The sequence below is a fragment of the Fundulus heteroclitus genome, chromosome 5 (assembly GCF_011125445.2).
Source record: "Fundulus heteroclitus isolate FHET01 chromosome 5, MU-UCD_Fhet_4.1, whole genome shotgun sequence".
Classification (NCBI taxonomy): Eukaryota; Metazoa; Chordata; class Actinopteri; order Cyprinodontiformes; family Fundulidae; genus Fundulus; species Fundulus heteroclitus.
Window position 1 is genome coordinate 37,291,458 of NC_046365.1, and position 21,036 is coordinate 37,312,493.

The window sequence follows — 21,036 nt, forward strand, 5'->3', positions numbered from 1 at the left end:
GCGATTTTGTAGTCCAAGCTGAACGATGCGGAAGCTACAAGTGGATAGGTGAAAATTGTTGGGTGTACTAATATTTACATAGACGGCACTAACACCAGTTACTCTCAGACGCACCTCAGCCCAGAGGTAAAAGAGGGGCTGTGGGGCAACGATAGAGGAATTCAGACCAAATCACTACAGTTCCACTTTATACAGATCGCAACTGAATGATTTCAGCGTGAAAACGAAGGCATTAAAGAGCATATGTCCCCTTTAAATTAAAAACGATACGTTGTTTTAGAGCAGGTGTCCCTTTGAGACAACCTAAAGGCTACACCCAAAGATATCTACTATGTTCTAATTTCTGGAACAACTGGAAATTTTCCTCACCAGATCAAAACTTTAGAAGAACTCATGACTGGAAGTTGGCCAAAGTATCCTCACTAGTGCATCTCTGATATGCGCATCATTGAATGAAGCCCTAAAACCCAGGCACATCTCTGGCTTCCTAAGACTGGCTATGTGCCCACACGATGCAGAGATTACTTAATTTAATCACTTACAGAGAGTCCTGACCGTAACTTTTGAAGTATACACAGCTCACTTGTCACGGACTTCTTTCAGTCCAACCTCTTCACCACCAGGGTGTAGAGCTGCCAAGATGTTGTCAGGGACAAGATAGTAGATCTATACAAGGCTGGGATGGGCTCTGAGATCACCACCCAGAAAGGAGACAACTGTTGGTGGGATTAGTGTAAAACGTAAAATATCATCAGTAGCCCTCAGTCTTCTAGCTTCATACAAGAGCTTTCCTTTTAGAGTGGTGATGGTCATTAGACAGGTCGCTGAAATCCTGCAGTCCCAGGACTAACGGATTGATTAGGATTTCTCTTATAATGGTGCTTGATGGCTTCACAGCACAGAGGGGTTAATGGATGAGCCCATGTGCCTTGAAGTTTTGGACCAGAGCCTTCCTCACTTCAAAATACTAGACAAAGATCAGAGATAAGTCTTTGAATATCTGCCTCCTGCTCCTGTTACCTCTGCCACCCAGAATTGGATTAATGGAAAACCACTTCTGACAGTTTTTTTAAGTGTTAATTTTGGGATTTCCGTCTCTATGTTGAAACACAACTACCATACAAAAAACTAGGACAAAGATTCGCTAAACGTATCAAATCAGAAGGGGATCAAATAATTCTTTGCTGAACTGAAGTTTTAGGGTACATCCTAAAATTTGACACCTGTTGAGCACACAGTGGGAACTGCTCTAAATGAAAGATAAATCCCTGTGCAGCATCTTACCTTTTCGTGGTGCTCAATGAGGATTTCCACAACAATGTTTTGGAACTTGAGATCCATGATGGCCGCGACAGTGTCCTCCTGCGGCCTCATCAGCGTGGGACCAAACACAACGCCCAGGTTGGCGACGGTCATCAGATTCAGTTTGCTGTGCTCTGCCACACTGAGGGATAAGAAAAGTCTCTTAAACATCTTACCTCCAGGACTCAATTAAGCTTTATGCCACATTCTTAAGAGACAGAACTGTGTAGATTTACGTAGTGAAATGAATAAGAGTTTTTTTTAAAAGGAATTAACAGCGGCATAATTAGATAAGTAAATACATAAATTGGACAAATAATGGCCAAATTCAATCAGATATGTATTCGAACTGTACCTTTTATTTATAAAACTGAAAAGTGCCTACTCTACCAATGACAGGACAGGGACTAACCCCCCGGTCAGCTTTCTTTAAGCCAGGCCGCCTTCATGCTAAGTTGCTGCAGTCAGTGATAGATTCCGTCGCAGTAGTATTCATATCCTTGGACTATTTTAGATCCCGTTACGATTACAGGCTTTAATGACCTGTGGAAGGAGTTAATGTGATATAAAAGCACAATGGTGGGGCATAATTGTAAAGTGGAAGGAAGAAGCTGTGATGTTTTTATTAATTTATTTTTTTACAAATAAAAATCTGAGAAGTGTGATGACCGTATTTATTCAGTCCTTCTGAGTTTTTCGAGGTATCCCTCAACCATCCGAGTATAAAGATTTTTTCCCATTCTTCATTGCAAAAGAGATCAGAATCGATCAGTTTGGATACAGAGCATCCGTGAAAAGCAAATTTCAAGTCTTGCTACAGATTCTGAAGTAGATCAGGATAGGCTGAACAGATCGTTTCCCAGGAACTTCCTGCATCTAGTGCCATTCACCTTCACATTAACTCTGATCTGCTTTACCATCCCTGCTGCAGAAAAGCATTCCCACAGCATAATGCTGCCACCACCATGTTTGACTGTGTGGAGGGAGTGTTGAGGGTGGCGTTTTCTCACCACACATGGCATTTTGCAAATGGGCCAAAGTGTGAATTTTGACATCTAAACCGAACACCTTCCTCCACACGTTTCCTGCATCCCTTACATGTCTTGTGTCTTGACTGCAGAGGAAGCTTGACTTTCTTTTAGGGAAGACTTTGTACCTACCACTTATTCATAAAGATCAGATTTGTATAGTACTTGGATTTATAATAAGATTAAACAACACACAGTACTATTTGCTAACTAGAAAATTATTGAAGGCGATAGTTTGCATTGCAAAGGGAGATGAACACAAAAGCATGCAACAGGTTTTCTCCTTGGAGGCCATTTTGAAAACAATACATTCTTTCCACTTTGCAATTCTGCACTACTTTGTGTTGGTCTGTTACACAAAACTCCCCTTGAAATTCATGGAGGTTTGCGGTTCCAACATGATAAAATGTGGAAAAGTTCAAGCGGTATGAATAACTTTTTAAAGATGAATGAGTCGAAACATCCGTTTCAAAACTAGGACAGCTAGGTGGTCATATGAGCGGAGGAAACCTTAATTTCAAGTTATCTGGACATGTGAAGAGATTTCACACGCAAAACAAGATGATACGTGGCACAGCTGCAGAGAGACTGTTTAAATAGCTTCAAAGGGTGCCTTTGAAGACAAAAACATTGGTGACAACTCACATTTATAACATCTCTGCAACCATTTCAGATAGAAGTGTGAAATTCTGGCTTTGCTTCCTTTCCCCTGCAGGACATGCACACACGCCAACTTCAGAAAAAAAAATATTCAAGTCTCCAGTCTGGAGAATTTCACGCTGGATAATCCAAATTCAATTTCAATAGCGCTGCCTTTTTTTTCTCTTTTTTTTTTTTAACCAGAGCCTGATTCTGCAGCGGGTTTTCTCTGAAATAAGATTCACCAGACTTCTACAGCCTCAGGGAAGAAGGATTATTTACTTATCTTCAATTTGCTCATATTTAGTTTATAAAAAGCCTGCTGAGGTAAAACCTTGTAATGTTGGCTAACACTACTCCCTAAATATTTCCTTTCATGCAAATGCAAAATAAGCGATGTGAAATAGAGGTCAATCCAGGGGCGAAAACAATGCTCTTAATAAAACCAAAGCATGACTTTGACCGTCCGGCTTCTCTTAGGTGACAAATATGGATGACGAGCAGGTACAATGCGCCGGTGTAATTATCCTCCTTAAACAACGTGCATGGAAATTGACCAGGAAAAAAAAAAAAAAGGCAAAAGAAAAAGTCTAATTTGTTCGCAAGCAGTGAGTAGACAAGGCAGAGATGGAGTGACAGCAGGGAAGGGGGAGTGAAGAGAGTGGGAGTGAGGGAGATGGAGAGAAAAAGCATGTGGAGTGAGAACGAGGAGACAGACATGAAGAGCAGAGAGAGAGAACTGAGAGAGAGGAGGCGGAGATTGGGTGAACTATGACCACTCACTTGGCCAGATGCTTCATGAGCAGCCCGAGGACAAGTCGATTCCTCTCCGGTAGTTTGTGCACCAAGCAGTGGATGGCTTGGATGCGAGACTCGGGACTGCCGCCCTCTATTCAAATGCAGAAAAAAAAAAAAAAAACAGCCGGGCACTCATTTTAAACAAGGATTTCTCAGCGCTCCTGAAGAGGCAAAAAGCCAGGGCTGCTCAGATCAAATATTACACTTCGGTCGGCCGATTCAACGCCACATACACAGTTGGTGCAAAGTCAAAGCAGATAAAAAGGAAACCCAAATTTTCATCACTTATACAAAAGCCCCGAATATCTATTTTAAATCAAACTGGACACTTGAAATTTAAGCGGACTTTTAAGAACACAATATTAGGAGTTATCACCCTAAGTGTAAAAGATTGCAGACTGCAAGAAGACGCCTTCCTGTTCAAGTGAAGAGGTGTGATGAGTTGAACCTTCTCTGAAATTGGCAGCAGAGTCCACATTGCTGGCAGGGGAGACAGCTCTGCGCTGCTGTCGCTATCGTGCAAAAAAGGTTGCGTAGAAAGAAAAAAAAAAAAAAAAAAAAAAAAACCTTCGAGATCATGTCTTAAACATTTCTTCACATGCAAGCATCTGAACGCCCACGCGGCAGCGCACACAGACACACTAAATATCATTACTATGGGAACGACAAGGATTTAAACATGAAAAAAAAAAGCTTCTTATGGATGCTGTCATCCATCAAAAAATAAAAAATAAATTAAAAAAATTCATTGCTAATCCATTTTTCCTCCCCTCGTTATAAGGGTATTGCGAGCGCCTGATAAAAACATCAACCTGATCCAATTACAGCACTTGTAATAAGACTCAAGTTTGGCTCGCTTTAAAGGCAATTCATGCAAAAAGTATGTTATGTGGGTGGGTGGAGAGAAAAAAAAAACCCTTACCTTTCCTACAACTGAAGGTTACTACACAATTCTGGTCTGCAACCTCTATTAGCTGATATCGTTATATAAATTTATAAAGGTATGCGGTCAAATATGAAATAATGTCTATTCTTTTCCTTTCAGGAGTTATGCTGACTGATGAAGTAACATTTCTTAAAATAAGTTTTAATGCTATACAAGCTCTAATTTTCACAAGTGTTACACAGAGCTCCCCAACGGCTGCAACATTCAACTAGATGCTAAATGATTAGAAAAAAAGAATATTTAAAAAGAGAAAGCACACTGTCATTTAAATTAGGTGTAACCACTTTTCACTTCGTTGCAGGTTTCTACAACGTTAAATATTGACAGCATTTATACAGTGGCTCTCAAAAGCAAAAGATAAATGATTTTAAAAACCTCCTGCTTAAATGTGACGTTCAGTTGAGTGTTGAAAAATACGAACAGAAAAGGTCAGTGAAGCTGTAAATGTCTATTACAATAACTTTTTCTTCTATGCATGTGAATGCATTGAAACATTGTATTCCAAATAAAACCCCTTTTTTAAAGTTTGGGACCAGTTTACTTAAAGTAAGAATTGTTCAAAAAAATAGCAGTCTGTATGTTTCTTTCAAAAGTTAAACATTTAGTTTAAGACTTTGCTGGGAGTTGGGGAGTTTGTCCTATAACCGATGGGTTGCCGGTTCAATCCCCTGCTCCGACTGTCTCAGTCGTTGTATCATTGGGCACCCACATTTTCTGCTGGCCAAACTTTGTGGGAAGCAAATGTCCATAAAGACTTGGATTTGAGAGTTGGTGTGGATAATCTTAATTTTACTGAACACTTTTGGGATGAATTTTAGCGCAGACTGAAAGACTGCCCTTGCCCTTCTCGCCCAACATCAGTGTGATTTTTCTGGATTAATGGTCAAAAATTCCTATAGACACGCCAGAACCTGGTGGTTAGCCTTTCCCAGAAGAGTTGAAGCTGTTATAGCTGCAAAGTGTGGACCAACGTGACATTGAATGAACCCTGATTCAGAGCACGGTTCCTATGAAGCACAAGGCACCACTACCTCTTCAGGTATTTGGATATATTCAAACTGATCCATGACCGCTGGTATTAGATAATTAGGACCAAGATATGATGACCGACTGCCTGCCTGGATGCCTCAGGATCCACATGTAACTGTCAGCTTTGTTTTATCACCCTGACGTTGCTCATTACCCCGTTCTTTGCCAATTTGGCTATCCTTTGATCTGTTCAAATCCCAGATTACTTCCACGTCGTTCTGGTTTAGGAGTTCATTTGAAATTATTTGCGATCATTTCAGCTCAGCTACCTATATGTTTTTGCGCTTTTTTAAAATCACTGCTCCTTTCCCAGTGAACTTTTTAAATGAAGGTGTGCCATTCTTCTGGACAATGAGTGCAATGACTTATTTTACTCAGCTTTTCAGAGAGGAATGCATAATAAAAAGCGTCTCAAAACATTTGCTCCATTCGCCCTTAAAATTAGGGCTGCCGGTTTATAAGTAATTCAGCAATTGAACTTTATTACATTTATAAACACTTTGCTAAACACATGTCATGCCTGTTGAGTTTGTCATCTATTACTCTACAACGCCTATTGGTGTATTTATCTTCTAATATTTTTATTTTATTTAAGCCTGTATGCTGTTGCGATGACCTGGATAACTGAAAATTTGCAAAGACATGTTAGCGGTGATGTAAAAAAAAAAAAAGGTGCATTGAATTGGTGGAATGACTAAAACTAAGAGTCTACACACAACTTCTTTTTTTTGTTTTTGATTTTTCGCAGCTCTAGCGGCTCGCCTTTTTCTGAAAGGTTCATCAGATCTATCCGATTTGGAAGACAGTGCTCTTCAGGGGGCCCTACAATTTTTCTTTCTTACTAAGCGACTCCAAAGCTTCCAGTTTTATCTGTAAACACTAATGCAGCCACGTTATTGCGCCTTATTAATATAAATTTCCTCCAGATTTGTTCTCTAGTTGAATCGTAAAGGATTTATTTTACCTAAAAAGGTGGAAAATCCTCCACAGTTATTTCGTTTTCTACATCATCGCCACTTTGAAAGTCACTGTATAATATGCCGTTCAGTTGTAGTTTTCTTCTGGATGTAAAACTGGGATGCTGAAACTTACTTGCCGGGTTGATGAACTCCTTATAAAGTCCATAGGTCATCAACGGTTCAGGTAGGCTCCTTCAACGGGACGGCGAGAGAATAAGGAAGGAGGTGGAGGTTGGAGGAATGGGAGGGGAGGGGTGGAGAAGGAAAGAAGAAATGAGCAGAGGGGACAGAAATAGCTGGCACATTGTTTTATAGTGACTGCACACAGCAATGATTAATGTGACTAGGCCAGCGGATGGAATTACAAGGTGCATGAGTTGATATAACCAAGTTCATCTGAAGGTACATTCACATTGCAGCCGGATCAGAGCCAAACATATTAGGCTGACGAGAAAACCGAGGCATCTGACCGGGTCTGTTCCTCCACGTGAAGCTCTACATGTTTTATTAGGGTTTAAACAGTATTTTGTGCTGTGCAACAAACACAATTTTAGACGACTTTTCATTAATACTATGTCAATTTATTTAAAAAACTTTTTTTTTTAATTCTGAGGGCAACTTGAAAACATTTATTTGAAAATACTGGTAAATTTGTTTACATTGTAAGGATATGCTCAATATCAAAATAAAGTCACACTCTACAGACACTAAAATGCATGTTTAAGTAAAAATATGTTGATGCCACAGTTTATCCTGGTTGTCTAAAATTCAGCAGCATCCTCACCCCAGTGCAGAAAAACATAACCTCCAGACAGATGCTCTGATGCCAGTTATTATTATTGTAATCAACATTATTATTAATAGTGGTAGTAGTAATAGTGGCAATATTTGCGTATTTTGACTGAAGCATCAAAGTAGAACTAAAATTTTCTAATTAGTGAAGCTTAGCAATGAAAAAAATAAAACAATATATAAAATAACATTACCATTACTTAGTATAAGCCATTACCGTTCATTACAGTTGGCGGGTTATATCAGTAGGAAATAGACCTTGACTGTATCAGACTGTAGTATTTTTAGATTAACTGAAAAGAAAACCTAACTTTATAAAAAAGTTAACTTATAACTTTAAGAGTGTAACTGGGTTGTGAGCAAAAAATAAATAAATCAATGTCAAACCTCAACTCGAGGTTATTTTCTTTTCCTGTCTTTTGCACCTTTAGAATAAGGTTTAGTCAGTGGAGGCAAAGTCAAAAATTCACTCTAATTGAGCCAAACCTGCACAGACAGCCTGGCAACATAAACCTGAGACTACAACACAGAGTGAAAAATAAAATAGTGCCTGCACACAATCACAACAGGACGCTTACTCTTCTGGACATTCAGAGCGAGGACTTGTTGTTCGTAGCAGGAGATTTTCCCCAACCAGTAAGGCCTCTGTAATTTCTTGGCCTTTTAATGCTTCAAGAACAAACAAATCTGCTGCACCTTGTTGAGGCGAAAGTTAATTTAGAATCTTCACCATTTTCAAACTATTAATGCTGTGCTTAAAGCTACAGAAAGTGTAAGTTTGCAAGCAGGTACCTATACAAGGGCAGACCTTTTTCATTAAACATCTATTGTTCCAGAGGCTCGATTTTCTTTATACAAACTTTGAATAGCATGAGTGGAATTTCAGGATAGTACACTGACGGTACGCTTTTAAGAAACTTTTAGAATTACATTGCAGAGCTACACATGAGAGAATAAAACAGGGCAGGATATAATGTAAACATGGCTACCGTCTACACTTATTCTTGTTTTGGCAGAAGCTACTGTAACTGCTAACTTCCAGATAGGAGAAGCAGGTTACAAAGGTCTTCCTTTTCACATGATACTGCGCATAAAGTGTTCGACTAAATTTTACTAGACAATTTATTAGTACACTTCACCCTGAAGTCCAAATAAAACTTTACACGACTTACATGTGCGGTAAACACCACCCTGTACCTGTAAACCAAACGTGATCTTTAAAACTGTGGATAATATGTGCTCAAAAAGGAGCCACTTTAATGCTGTCAGCATCCATTTTCCATATAAATCAGGGCATGTTTCAACAGAGGTCATGTTTTAGAGCCTCATATTTCTGTTTTTGCAGCACATTTGTTTTACTTTTTAACAGGCAGCTGTTTCTCTTACTTCTTTCATATTATGGAAGCTACAGAGCTAAACTTTGTTAAGGTTGCAGAACGCCACCCTGATATTAAATTGACTGGAATCTCAATGTGAAAACATCTCTGCCATATAGAGAGAAATGTCCCGTCGTCGTCAATACACGAAGCAATAATGAAATGAATGTACGTCTATGGTGCTTTCATGTGTGTGGACATATCTACAGCTTGTTACCTTAAAAAAGTTCAGAAGCTGCATTAGCTGCTAAAATACAGTACATGGCTGCTTTTTTGAAGCAAAGGTCTGACAAATCTGCCCATCATTAGAACTTTAAGCCTGTATGCTTCTGTTTGAATGATGTATAAACATATCCGGCTCTAAATAAATGACACTATTGTACATTTTACAACTTTTATCTCACTGTACACTTGATATACATATACAAGAATGTCTAAGAAAATTGACTTCATTTATTTATATTTGAACCTGTTTTAAAATGTTTAATTTGACAATGTATGTGTAAAGATATATATATAAAAGAAAAAATAATTGGGACAGGAGCTGTTAAGCCTGTTGATCGATTCTAGTAGCAGAATAGGGGACGATTGTTCCAGCTTCATAACAGTTTATGAAAGGTGGGAAAATTACAGGTGAAGAATAAACTGAAGAACTTTTATGCTGAGGTAGAAATTTAGTAGAGCGAAGTGATCCAAGGAGCAGCGATATAATTAAAGCTTTACATGAGCATAAACATCACAGCAGCATAGAGAGACATAATGAGGACAGGACTCTTAAATCGGACTAATCCATGTACGACATAAAAGGTAACATGATTGAAACGTCCAAAACAGCATTTAACAGAACATTATAACTGTTATGTTTATTAATTCAGAATAAGGTCATAAACTGAGTCGTTTAGGCATTTGTGTGTATTTATACATTGTGCGACTGGATCTCACCTCAGATAGAGTTTCAGTGCACTTGTTATTGTCTTGACATCCCAGTCTTCACTGGCTGATAGATCCACGTCGTTATTCTTCTCATCATCTAAACAAAACATTCAGCAAATCTTTTACTTTAGCTGTATTAATGTGAGCATTTAAAAAAAAAAAAGAAAAAAGGATTCTGTTCATATGATACACAGAGCGTTACTGTGGCCTATTTAGGGGCCAGCCCAGAACTTTCAAATATATGTAACATAAATATGAACATGTAATTAGTCATTGGAGGATAAAAGCATTGTTAGTAGCTCTGGGGACTGAGTGCGTTCCCTGTGGATGTGGAAAGAAGTTGCAGCTTTGTAGAGAGCAGCTAGTTCTATACTCATTATAAGTTTAATTAATCCCTTACTACTTCTGACTCCACAGGGACTTTAAAGGTGTGTGGTGCTGAAGTCTCAGGGAGCCGCAGTCATACCTTAAGAAACTCATGAATTAGAGAAGATGTGGAAGTGCAATGACTCAGAGAAGTGTTTTGAGCAGAATACATGCATAGGGGCCTGAGTCACACCGACAGGTGGCATTTGGTCTGATAGTAGTGTTTTTTTTTTCTTATTTCATCTATGCACAGAAGGCAGGCAGGATTGCGGAAGTAAATATTTGAAGCTGAGTGTGCCTCTGTGTTGAGGACTGATGAGGTCTGCACAGACTCTTCTGGCACTAATAGACCTGCCTGTTATAGTAAGGCCAGGTATTCACAAAATGCAGAGCAGCACTGGCAGCTACAGTACAGAGGTAAACCATGAAGTTTGACTCCTTTATTACTTTACATTGGATAACAACTAGGTACCATGTGATGGCTTTACCTTAATGAGAACAGGTAAAATACAGTATAACCACCTACACAGATAAATCTCACCATTAAAAAAATCTTACCTAAACGCCATAAAAGAAGTTTGACAAATTAAAATCTCATTTTTAAAAAATTATAACTAGTGACTCATGTTACTCTCAGCTACCTTTATAGTTTTACTGCTATAGGCTTAGGTTACTGGAGTATATCAGGATCTAATTTTCTCACTATATTGAGTTCTACTGTTCTTCAATTATGCATTATGTGTTGTCATTTCTGCTTTAACTTTCTGTTCTCTCTCTTTTCTCTTCATAGTAGGTACACCTGGTCTGGCGTTCTGTTAACTGTGACATCATCCAGAGAAGACGGCTCACCCGCTACTACCATCTAATGTAGAACAGATTACTAGATCAATGTGTGCTTCTGTGCTTTTTTGTTTCTCTTGTTGTGTCTCTGTTCTGTCTTCTGTAACCCCAGTCGGTCATACTGAGCCCGGTTCTGCCGGAGGTTTTTGTTTCCCGTTAATGGGTGGTTTTTCTTCCCACTGTCGCTTCATGCTTGCTCAGTATGAGGGATTGCAGCAAAGCCATGTACAATGCAGATGACTCTTCCTGTGGCTCTACGGTTCCCCAGGAGTGAATGCTGCTTGTCGGGACTTTGATGCAATCAACTGGTTTCCTTATATAGGACATTTTTGACCAATCTGTATAATCTGACCCAATCTGTATAATATGATTGACCTTGACTTTGTAAAGTGCCTTGAGATGACATGTTTCATGATTTGGCGCTATATAAATAAAATTGAATTGAATTGAATTGAATTTTCTAATCAAATGATTGGCAATCACATTAACATAGTATAATATTTAAAATCTTCAGTGGATGTAGACCGCAATGATATTGCAATAAGTTATTGCAATATCATTGCGGAAAAACTGTGATTGCTGCCAAAAATATGCATCATGTGTGGACATTAAGGACAGTTTGTTTGCATCCAACAAGCCAAAAGTATAATCCATATGCACAGCAAGAATTCACAACACTTAAAACATTATTATTAACAAATATCCAAGCTGTGTTCTGCTATTGGGTTGTACTCACACTATTGTTGCGATGACAATTGGGATTTAATATATAGTGCTGCTCCTGATGTTATTCATAAAATATCTTTGAATGCAGTTATGTGTTGAAGTGAAGCACTATTTGACTTCATTTAGAAATGTAAGTCTAAGCCTTTAGTATTGACCCTAGACACCTCGATACCATGCATTTATGTTTGAAACTCTTATTTTGAAGTAAAAAAGGAAGCAGTTGTCAAGTTGCTGTGTTGTGGTGACAGAGTTCGCAGAGTCAACATCATTCAAGTACAAAGTTATTGAAGAAACCACCAGTTTTAAACGGTTTGGGTCGTCCCACTTTAGGTATATAGTGACCGACAGACAGACAAGATAAATTATTTGTAAGTTCTCTCAGAAAACTGTGACTCACTAAAAGCTGGTTCACACAGCAGGGTTTCTCCACTTCTTTAATTCTGTTTAAATGTTTCTAAATTTTTTTCTCAACTTGCTTTTATTCTGTTTTTATTGACATATATTTTAATCATGTAAAGTACTTTGCATTGTCTTTGTACTGAAATGTGCTATACAAGTAAATTTGCCTTGCCTTAACCAATGGCTTTTCCTTTTGCTGTTTTTTTTTCTCTGTTAAAATCAGTCCACAAACTTTCACCATTATTCTCCCCCATCATCCATCTTCATTTACTCTTAACTTGATCTTGAGACGATTTGCAAGATTTCCCGTCTGACATCCGAATGATCTTAAGCGAAATCTGTTCGTGTGTTGTGTGTTGAGCTTGTCATCTGATCGGGCACCACACACTGTACGACCAATTTTATCTAGGATTTTTGATTGTTACGTGTGGCGTCTCTGAGGCTTTGAAAATCGGCCGACTATTTTAAAATCGTGTCGTGTGAACCAGCCTTAACCATTACCTGCGTACGATGCTAAAGTTAGCGTTTACTTTAGAGTTTTTCTTTTGCTAAACCAAAAGGCCATTTAGCTGTTTTTGTTTAGAGGACGTTGACATTATTTGATCGCCTTTAGTTCAAAGTCAGAAGCACTTCAGATGATTAAACCTGAACTGGGTAATCTTGGACTGAAGAGATTTATTTATTTAAACAAAAAAAAACCTGATTCTGATTGTTGAAAACACAAAAAGGAGCACTTTTGTTTTTAGGCATTAGAATTTAGGCATGTAAAAGTAATAAAGATGAGTAGCTGGACGGGAAAGAAAGGAAACTGTAGTGACTTTGAACATAACATGGGTAGTGGGGCCATAAACGCAAACCTACAGGCTGAGTATCCTTGAATCTGCTCATCTACTACAGCCATCTCTCTTTTTTCTAAGCCTGAGGAGAATGGGAAGACTGGTTTAAAATGATAGAGACGCTACAGTAGCACAAATAACCTCTCATTACACCGCGGTGCCATATCTGAACATCTAACAAGTCGGACCTTGAAACAGATGGGATAGACTACGTCGAGTCTTCTAAGAACAGGAAACTGAGGCTGCAATTCACACACAGGCTCATCAAAAAAATCGGACAATAACAGATTGGAAAAACGTTGCGCGGTCAGCTGAGTCTTGATTTCAGATGCAACACTCAGATGGTAGGGTCAGACTTTGGCATAAACAACACAAAAAAGCATGGATGCCTCCTGTCTTGTATCAACAGTTCAGACTGCTGGTTGTGTAACAGTGGGTGCATATCTTATTGAAATCCTTCATGGCCTTTTGTACCAGCTGCTCGTGGTTTAAAAACTACCGCCTTTGTTAGTATTGTTGCTGCCTGTGTCTAAACCTTTAAGGCCGGCCAATTCCAGTAGCATAATGGCCATGTCACAAAGCTCAAAACACCTTGAGCTGGTTTCACATACACAAAAATTAGGTCACTGCAATCCAATGATCTCCACAGTGAAAGGATCGCAATCTAATATAGTGTATTTGAATGTGTTGCAATTGGAGAGGGACATTATGGATATGAAGTAAACACAGCTATAGCAACTGCAGAAATCTATCATGACAGGCAGGTGGTGGGGGTGTCATGGCATGGAGAAGATTTTCTTGGCAAAATTTGGGCTCTTTCATACTGACTGAACACTGTTTCAGTGCCACAACCTACCTGAGTATTGATACTAAGCATGCTTATCCCATTATGTCCACACTGAACCCATTTTTTATGCCCGTTTATAGTTAGATAATGCACCAGGGGACAAAAACCAGTTTCTTGAACATGACAATGAGACAGAGGTCACCGTACTCCGCCAATATCTGTCCAGCAGAGCACCTTTGGGGTGTGCAAAATCACATCATGGATGTTCAGTTAATCTGAACATCCATGATGCTCAGATTAACTGCTGCAAAGGTGTGATTCAGTTAATGTCAATATGAACAAAAATTTCTTTGGAATGTTGAATCTTTGCAACAAAGAAATGGGGAAGTTCTGAAGTTAAAAGTGTTTAAACTAGGTCATTACAAAATGTACTCTCCAATAAATGCATAGTGTGGTAACCGATGCTTTAAAAACACTTTATGCGAGACGCTTACTTTTATCGTGAGAATAATTTGTTTTTCTGAATCGTTTCTTGTCTTAAGGTGCATTCACACCGAACGCAAAGAATGCAAATGGAGCAGGTTATCCTTATGCAAAGGCAAAATCAGGAGCCAATTAAAGGTCAGCAATGTAAACCACATGTTTCAAGCAGTGCGAATAGAGCAAAGTGAAAGTGCGAACAACGCAGTGGACGCACAGACTAAAGCAAAGCAAAATTTTGCTCGAGTTTAACAAACTGAACTTTTCCGTCAATTTGTGTGACATTAACCAATCAGGGTTAAGGAGCGCAGCGGAGACTAAGCTTTTAACCTTCAAAATGGAAGATACATTTTTATTGAGCACTGATTGATTCACAGACTGAAGACAAATGGACAGGAGCTCTGCAGCGGGGACAGAGGACAGCAGGTCCTCACACTGGGTCCTAGACAGACGGATGTACCGCTGAAAGCAACCGTAATCCAGACTCAGCTCCAGGTGGTGGTATTCACCAAACTGGATGGAGCATCTGGTAGACCCAGGAACGTTGGGTCAAGTTTATTAGTTTAACACATTTTAGCAGCAAGGCGGTTCAAAGTGCTTCATACATCATGAAAACATCAAAAACACTTTGAAACAGTCACTGGTTGTGAGACCAGTAACAAACACATGACTCGCTTGGTAAAATCAAGGTCTGCCACGGTAAATTGAACAGAGAAGAGGAACCGGCAAGCGGCTAGACGCTCGTCCTATTTGATGATGAGGTGAAGGGAGGCAAGCGAAATTTCAGCAGGCGATCAACGCGGAAAAAACGTTGCCTTGTACATAGGCCTGTCGCGAGAATCAATAAATCAATTAATCGCACGATAAATTTTATTCACATGGTTAATTAAAATAAGCGTGATCATTTGCGTAGGCCTGCTTGCTTATTTCCCCTTGGGTTTCCGTCTCCTCTCTCTGAGACGGGATAGCAAAAAGGTTTCAGCACGCAGCATCGGTGTCTGCTCACCTCTGCCTTCTCGTTGCCTCAGTGTAGGACGGCTTAAAACTAGCCAGGGCCATCTTCCCACAGAAAATGGGATAATCCTGACAGTAGTTGTCCGGTGGCTTGTGCGGGAGGAAGCGCGAGGAGCGTTGTGCGATGAAACCAGGTACCGTAGTGTGCGTCAAGCTAATTAGCTTAGTTAGCTTACTTGACCAGGAGGTTTTCTTCCAGACGGGAACTTTACTGAACATTTTATGTTGCCCTCAAACATTGAGGCATTTAAAATAAACAAATGAAGCTCAGCCTGGTGGAAGGGGTGAGTAAAGTGCTTATAATACGGTGGGGGAAACCCTTCCTGTATCAGGCAGGCATATTGTTCAAAGTTAACATGAGAGCCTGGTGAGAGAAAGCCGGAGAACCGCTAGTTTGAAACGAAAAGAAACTGGTGTCAAAGCCGAGCCCGACCGCTACAGGGTGGGAGTTTTCTGGATTTAAACATTTGTCTGAGCCGGTAGGTCGAGACGATATAATTGCGTATTTATGCCATTATCATATTAGTTGGAAAAGGTCTCCAAATGACAATAAAAGGATTTATCGCAATTAGTTTTAGAAAGATGTATCGTCCAGGCCTACTTGTCCGCATTTGGTGTGAACGCACCTTTATGAGCTGGATGTATTGTTACACCCCACCTTTTTTGGAGAAACAGAAAAGTCCACTCTGCAGTTATATTGATTGTACAAAACCTGCATTTCTCCTAATTTTAGAGGCAAATGCTGTGAAAATGACCATTTCTGACTCTTTCTGCAAGACACCCAGACAAGAGCTCACCATAACAGTTTTCTTCCTGCCACGCTGCTGTTATCATTCAATTGAGGCTGCTTTCTTTGTTTTGCTCTTAAATACAGTGGGAACATTTTTATATTATATATATATATGAAAAAAATCTGTGTCCTTGCTGACTGGACTTTGGCCATATCTATGACTAAAAGATGAAATGAAGTATGGTGGAAGAATCTCAAGTCTTTCTTCAGGGTCTAAAGCTAGTTTCACCCACTCAGATTACTAAAAAGGGAGCCGTTTTATGTATTCAATGTTTATTCACGTGTCTCTGGAGAGGATGATCATAAATCTGTAATTTCCCTTCCCTCACAATAATCAGTGCAGCACAGGAACTCCAAGACTAGGGCTCCAAACTTCTACTCTAATCAGACGGTAAAAGTTCTCAAAGTTTTTGCAGCAAACTGTTAATGGTGTCTACAGCATGAATCGGCAGGTTGGCAGACTGGAAGGGTTGAGAGAGGAAGCCGAGACAGTCTGGCGGCTGCCGGAGTTCGTTGTCATTCTGAACACAGAGCTGAAAGTGAGCTGGTGTCTGCCGGAGACAGCAGGAAACCACAGAGCCGACAGAGAGCAATAGAAAGGACAGAGGACAAGGTAAGGAGTTGGTTGAAAGGGAATACAGACAAGCGAGAGGCATAAAGGCGATTGAGAAAGGCAACTGACAGAATGAGCCTGTCACGAGAACAGGAGAAGCTGGCTTAGCGGTGTGTTGATAAGCAAAACCCACAAAAGCTCGAGAATACCAATAGGACGGACCGCGTCTGGCTGTCCGGGAGGGTGAGGAAGAGACAGCAAGTGGGGGGGATAATAAATCTTTGCAAGGCCACGAACCACCCTGCCACTTGTTGCATTTTAGAGAAGCAGTACGGCTAACCTTATTCAGGCATTATCTTTTTTTATATATATAATAACCTCCAACAGAAACATCAATTAAATCAGCCAAATGACTCAGGTTCACTCTGTGAAAATAAGGTTTATATTTCACTGAAACCTTTACATTAAAGATACATCTGCAGGTTAAAGTGATGGGGGAAAAAAATACTTGGTGTTACTTACCAATCATTAATGAAAGAAGTTTCTGCACCTTGGAGCTTACGCCCCCCACTCTGTATAAACCTTGGTCATTGATACCTAATGAGTAATAATAAAAAAATTAAAATGATGAAAAGATACAGCAAAAAAAAAAAACTAACATTTTATCAATACCTTGGATATAAACAAGTGTAGTGAAATTCATAAAAAATCCAGTGAAACAAAAAGTGAATCAGAAAACTGTGCGAGTTCTTAAAACAAATGAATTGCATAATTTGCACATGGACAATGCAAGCTGCCTGCAGCACCTGCTCGCTCAATGCTTTCTATAATGTGGAGAAAGTCTGCCCCCTAGTGTACAACTAGACACACTACACAGACTGAGGCCCTGCCAACTAATTATCAATCCCGAAAGTGACTAAATTCAATGGTTAAGCCGTTAAAGACATAAAATGGTATCGAAATAGATACATTTTATAAATAAATACATTCAGAATAAATTAAGTGGTTCTGTAATTTATAAAAACACAAACAAATTTAATATGCAAAGCCATCAACAATGCAGACGACTGTCCACTGTGGCTCTACGCTCTTTCAGGAGGAGTGAATGCTGCTTGGAGAGACTTGATGCAACCTGCTGGGTTTCCTTAGAGAGGAAACTTTCTGACCAATCTGAATAATCTAATTGAATTTGACTTTAGAAAGTGCCTTCAGATGACGTGTGTTGCGATTTGGCGCTATATAAATAAAATAATTAAAGCTTTAATTCGTAATGTGTTAAGGGCATACATAATGATTTTAGCTTTTTAATTAATAATGGCCCTGCGCAGCAGCACATTGTGAATTAATTTGTTCCGTGATTTTAGTGGACTAAAAAAGTGGACTATTTGACTTCATGGTGGATTGCTGAAACATAAATCTGAGAAATTGTTTGCTTGATTGCGGCCCTTTTACCTTCGATGACATTCGATGATAATGCAGATTTCACAACTAAGGTTATCCACCTTAAAGTACGGATGAAATGCATCTAATGCTCACCTCTCGTCTCTATTGCAATGATGGAATTCTTCACAAAACTTAAACCCATGTCGTCCAGCTGGGCGTCGACTACATGGTGGGGAAAAAGAAAAGTTTAAAAATATCTTTTTAGCATACTGTCACAGCCTTCAGACCTGGGTGCAGGTAGAAACTTACTTCCTCTTTCTTTCGAGAGAGCCCTCCCAAGAGAACCAAACTGGTGAAAGACATGAAAAAAATTAATTCAACTTCTGTAATATAGTTGCATCTCAGCAATTGCTATTAATAAAAATGTACATACATGTATGTTACACAGATTCACACACAGAGCGATACTTTGTGCTTGCCTCTGTTAGTTTTGATGATTATGGCTTAAAGCTAATGAAAATTCAAAACGTGGTTTGTCAAAATATTAGAATATTACAAAAGGCCAAATAGGCAATAATACAGAAATGTGGGACTTATTGACAAGTATGCCAACAAGTATGCCAATAAGTCCCATTTTGATGTTGCACGGTTTTATTTCTGTGCCTAAAACACTAGTTGGCATAGTGGTCAAGAAACTCCAGTTGGATTTTATAACCCCACAAGAATTTGGAAAAATTAAGTTTGCCATTATATTGTGCAGTATATGCATTTAGATCTTGTTTGGGGCTCATTTGCATGGATTTCTGGATCAATGTGGTGTGGCATGGCGGTCATCAGACCCATGCGGTTGTCCCTGGGTCAAAACTGAATCAGCATGTTTTGGCAGTCCATGTCTAACATCTGTTACGTGCTTGAAGCTCTGCGCTTTGTGCAGCTTGCTCAAATTTTTGACTGCGCTTTGTCTAAAAATCCCCCTAAGAGATGCATTAATTCATGTTGGTTGGAGCCTTTGTTCTCTCGTGAGTTTTCCTTCCACTAAATCTCCCATTAATGTAGCTTGATGCAGCACTGTGAGAACAGCCAGCCAGGCTGATGGACAACTGGTAATCAACAGCCTCCCCCATGATTGTGGAGGCCATAATATAACATCTCTGTATGAATAGTCTTTTTCTAAATTGGTCTTATATAATAAACCCATTTTCAGAAAATGTGAATTTGGGGTTTTCTTTACCAAGCAGTAAGCCATAATCACCTAAATGAATAGAAATGAAAGCTCAAATTATACCGCTCTGTGAGCAATGAATCGATACACGACACCATTTTCACTTTTTGAGTTGAACAAATGAAATAAATGAGCCGACTCACAGGTTCCTTCCCCCCCATGGCTTGCATCCAAAGCTTGTGGTCATCCTCTGACAGGGCCTGCACAGTGAGCACCGTCCCAGGCCTGTGAGAGAGGCGCGCCGCGTAAGCATTAGACAAAGACACCGAGCTATTTAAAGGGTCAGGATAAAACTTCCAGAGTGCTTAGCCTCACGCATGCTAAAAATACACACTTCCTGCCAAGGACACATTGCCCTTGAATCTACTGTAACTACAAACGTTAACCTTCTCAGACCCTCCAACTGGTTTATGACACCCATAATTACAGGGCCAGATGGATATCAAATTATTCATGACAGTCAGGATGGATGTGCACACTCAGATTTCCAATTCTAAGGGGCATTGCTCATCAACTAAAACTAAAAGGAGGCTGGGCACCATTAAATGGGCAGAATGGGTATCTGTTACAGCAGGTAGTGAGGAGTCCTGTCATTCTATGCTCTGCGATCTAAGACGCGCTGTAGGTGTGTGTTGACCTGACAAAGAAAAGAAAAAAAAAAGTTTTTCTATGAACTCTGAAGATGGGAAATGTTTTATACCGTGTTACCACAAGAGCCACACAGCAGGAAATTGCTGCCAAAGCAGTTGTGTTATTTATCTGATAAAAGGGATGAAAAAAGTTTCATTCATTCAAGATGCGTTTCCAAAACAAGACGAACTGATATCATACCTGTCGGTTATGTCCAGGTCGAGGCAGAATCTCCTGTCAAACACGTCTGTTGTTTTGCGGATACAGGATTTGAGCGTGACGGACTCCATCTCACCCTAAAATATGTCGATCGTTAAAAAAAAAAAAACAATATCTTGAGATTTACAACAATGCGTGGCATGAAGAAAGCACTGCGCTGCATACTGCGATCACTCACAATCCTTCCACCTGATCTGTGGTCGAAAGTCACCATGTGCAGGATCTTCTGCTCCTTGACAAAAGTGCAGTAGCGCTTGACCCAGCTTGACCCAAACGGAGGAGGCCCTGAACAAAGCGCACAGAGCACGAGTCCAGGTAAACTAAATGTGAAGGGTCTCTACCTGGTAAAATGCTTTTAACGGATTTTGACAACAGAATTTTTAAAGCAAATTAAAAACGTTGAGTCCAGAGCAGTGATTTTAGCCTCTACTTTAATAGAGGTGTTGTTATGTAAAGTCTCTTTCAAAAGAGTCCAACCTTTGATTAGAATACGGTAAATCTAAAAAAAACCGCTCTTTGAACGTTTTCACATTTTGTCGCGTCATAACCACAATCTTTGAATCTGTTATTATGTGATAGGCCGACACAAATAAGAACATATTAGAAAGAGAGAGATGGGGTTTTCAAAAATGTTATACAAACAGAAGTCTGTAAAGGGTGGTTCACATTTGTATTTAGACCCCTTTACTTTTATACTCCTAAAAAAACAAAAACATGGCAAACAGGTCCCTTCTAAAGTCACCTTATAAGTGAATAGTCTGTTTTGTGCACAATTTAATCTCACCGCAAATCTACCAAGCCACGGCCGTCCACTTAAAACAACGGGTTGGGCAAAGAGAGCAACAAACAAGTAACGAAGAGGTCCATAGAATCTCTGGAAGAGCTGCATGGATCCACAGCTCAGGTCACTGCAAAAAGGGAATTAAAAGTAAGTAAAATCTTCCTGAAATTAATGTATTTGTCCTTGATTTGAGCAGGTAAATAAGACT

The 21,036-nt window shown here is 39.5% G+C and overlaps 1 protein-coding gene across 3 annotated transcripts in view; it reads right to left on the minus strand.

Moving 5' to 3' along the window:
- arhgap10 (Rho GTPase activating protein 10) overlaps nucleotides 1–21,036 on the minus strand; it is a 113,950-nt gene that overhangs the window by 62,819 nt on the left and 30,095 nt on the right. For all 3 annotated transcript variants that reach the window (XM_036137535.1, XM_012862900.3, XM_012862901.3), the window contains exons 9-18: nucleotides 20,226–20,332; nucleotides 20,030–20,124; nucleotides 19,342–19,423; nucleotides 18,286–18,325; nucleotides 18,130–18,198; nucleotides 17,116–17,190; nucleotides 9,812–9,899; nucleotides 6,835–6,893; nucleotides 3,753–3,858; nucleotides 1,285–1,444 (exon numbers count right to left, since the gene is read on the minus strand). In XM_036137535.1, coding sequence (XP_035993428.1) covers nucleotides 1,285–1,444; nucleotides 3,753–3,858; nucleotides 6,835–6,893; nucleotides 9,812–9,899; nucleotides 17,116–17,190; nucleotides 18,130–18,198; nucleotides 18,286–18,325; nucleotides 19,342–19,423; nucleotides 20,030–20,124; nucleotides 20,226–20,332 — 881 coding nt within the window. The remainder of the gene's footprint in view (nucleotides 1–1,284; nucleotides 1,445–3,752; nucleotides 3,859–6,834; nucleotides 6,894–9,811; nucleotides 9,900–17,115; nucleotides 17,191–18,129; nucleotides 18,199–18,285; nucleotides 18,326–19,341; nucleotides 19,424–20,029; nucleotides 20,125–20,225; nucleotides 20,333–21,036) is intronic.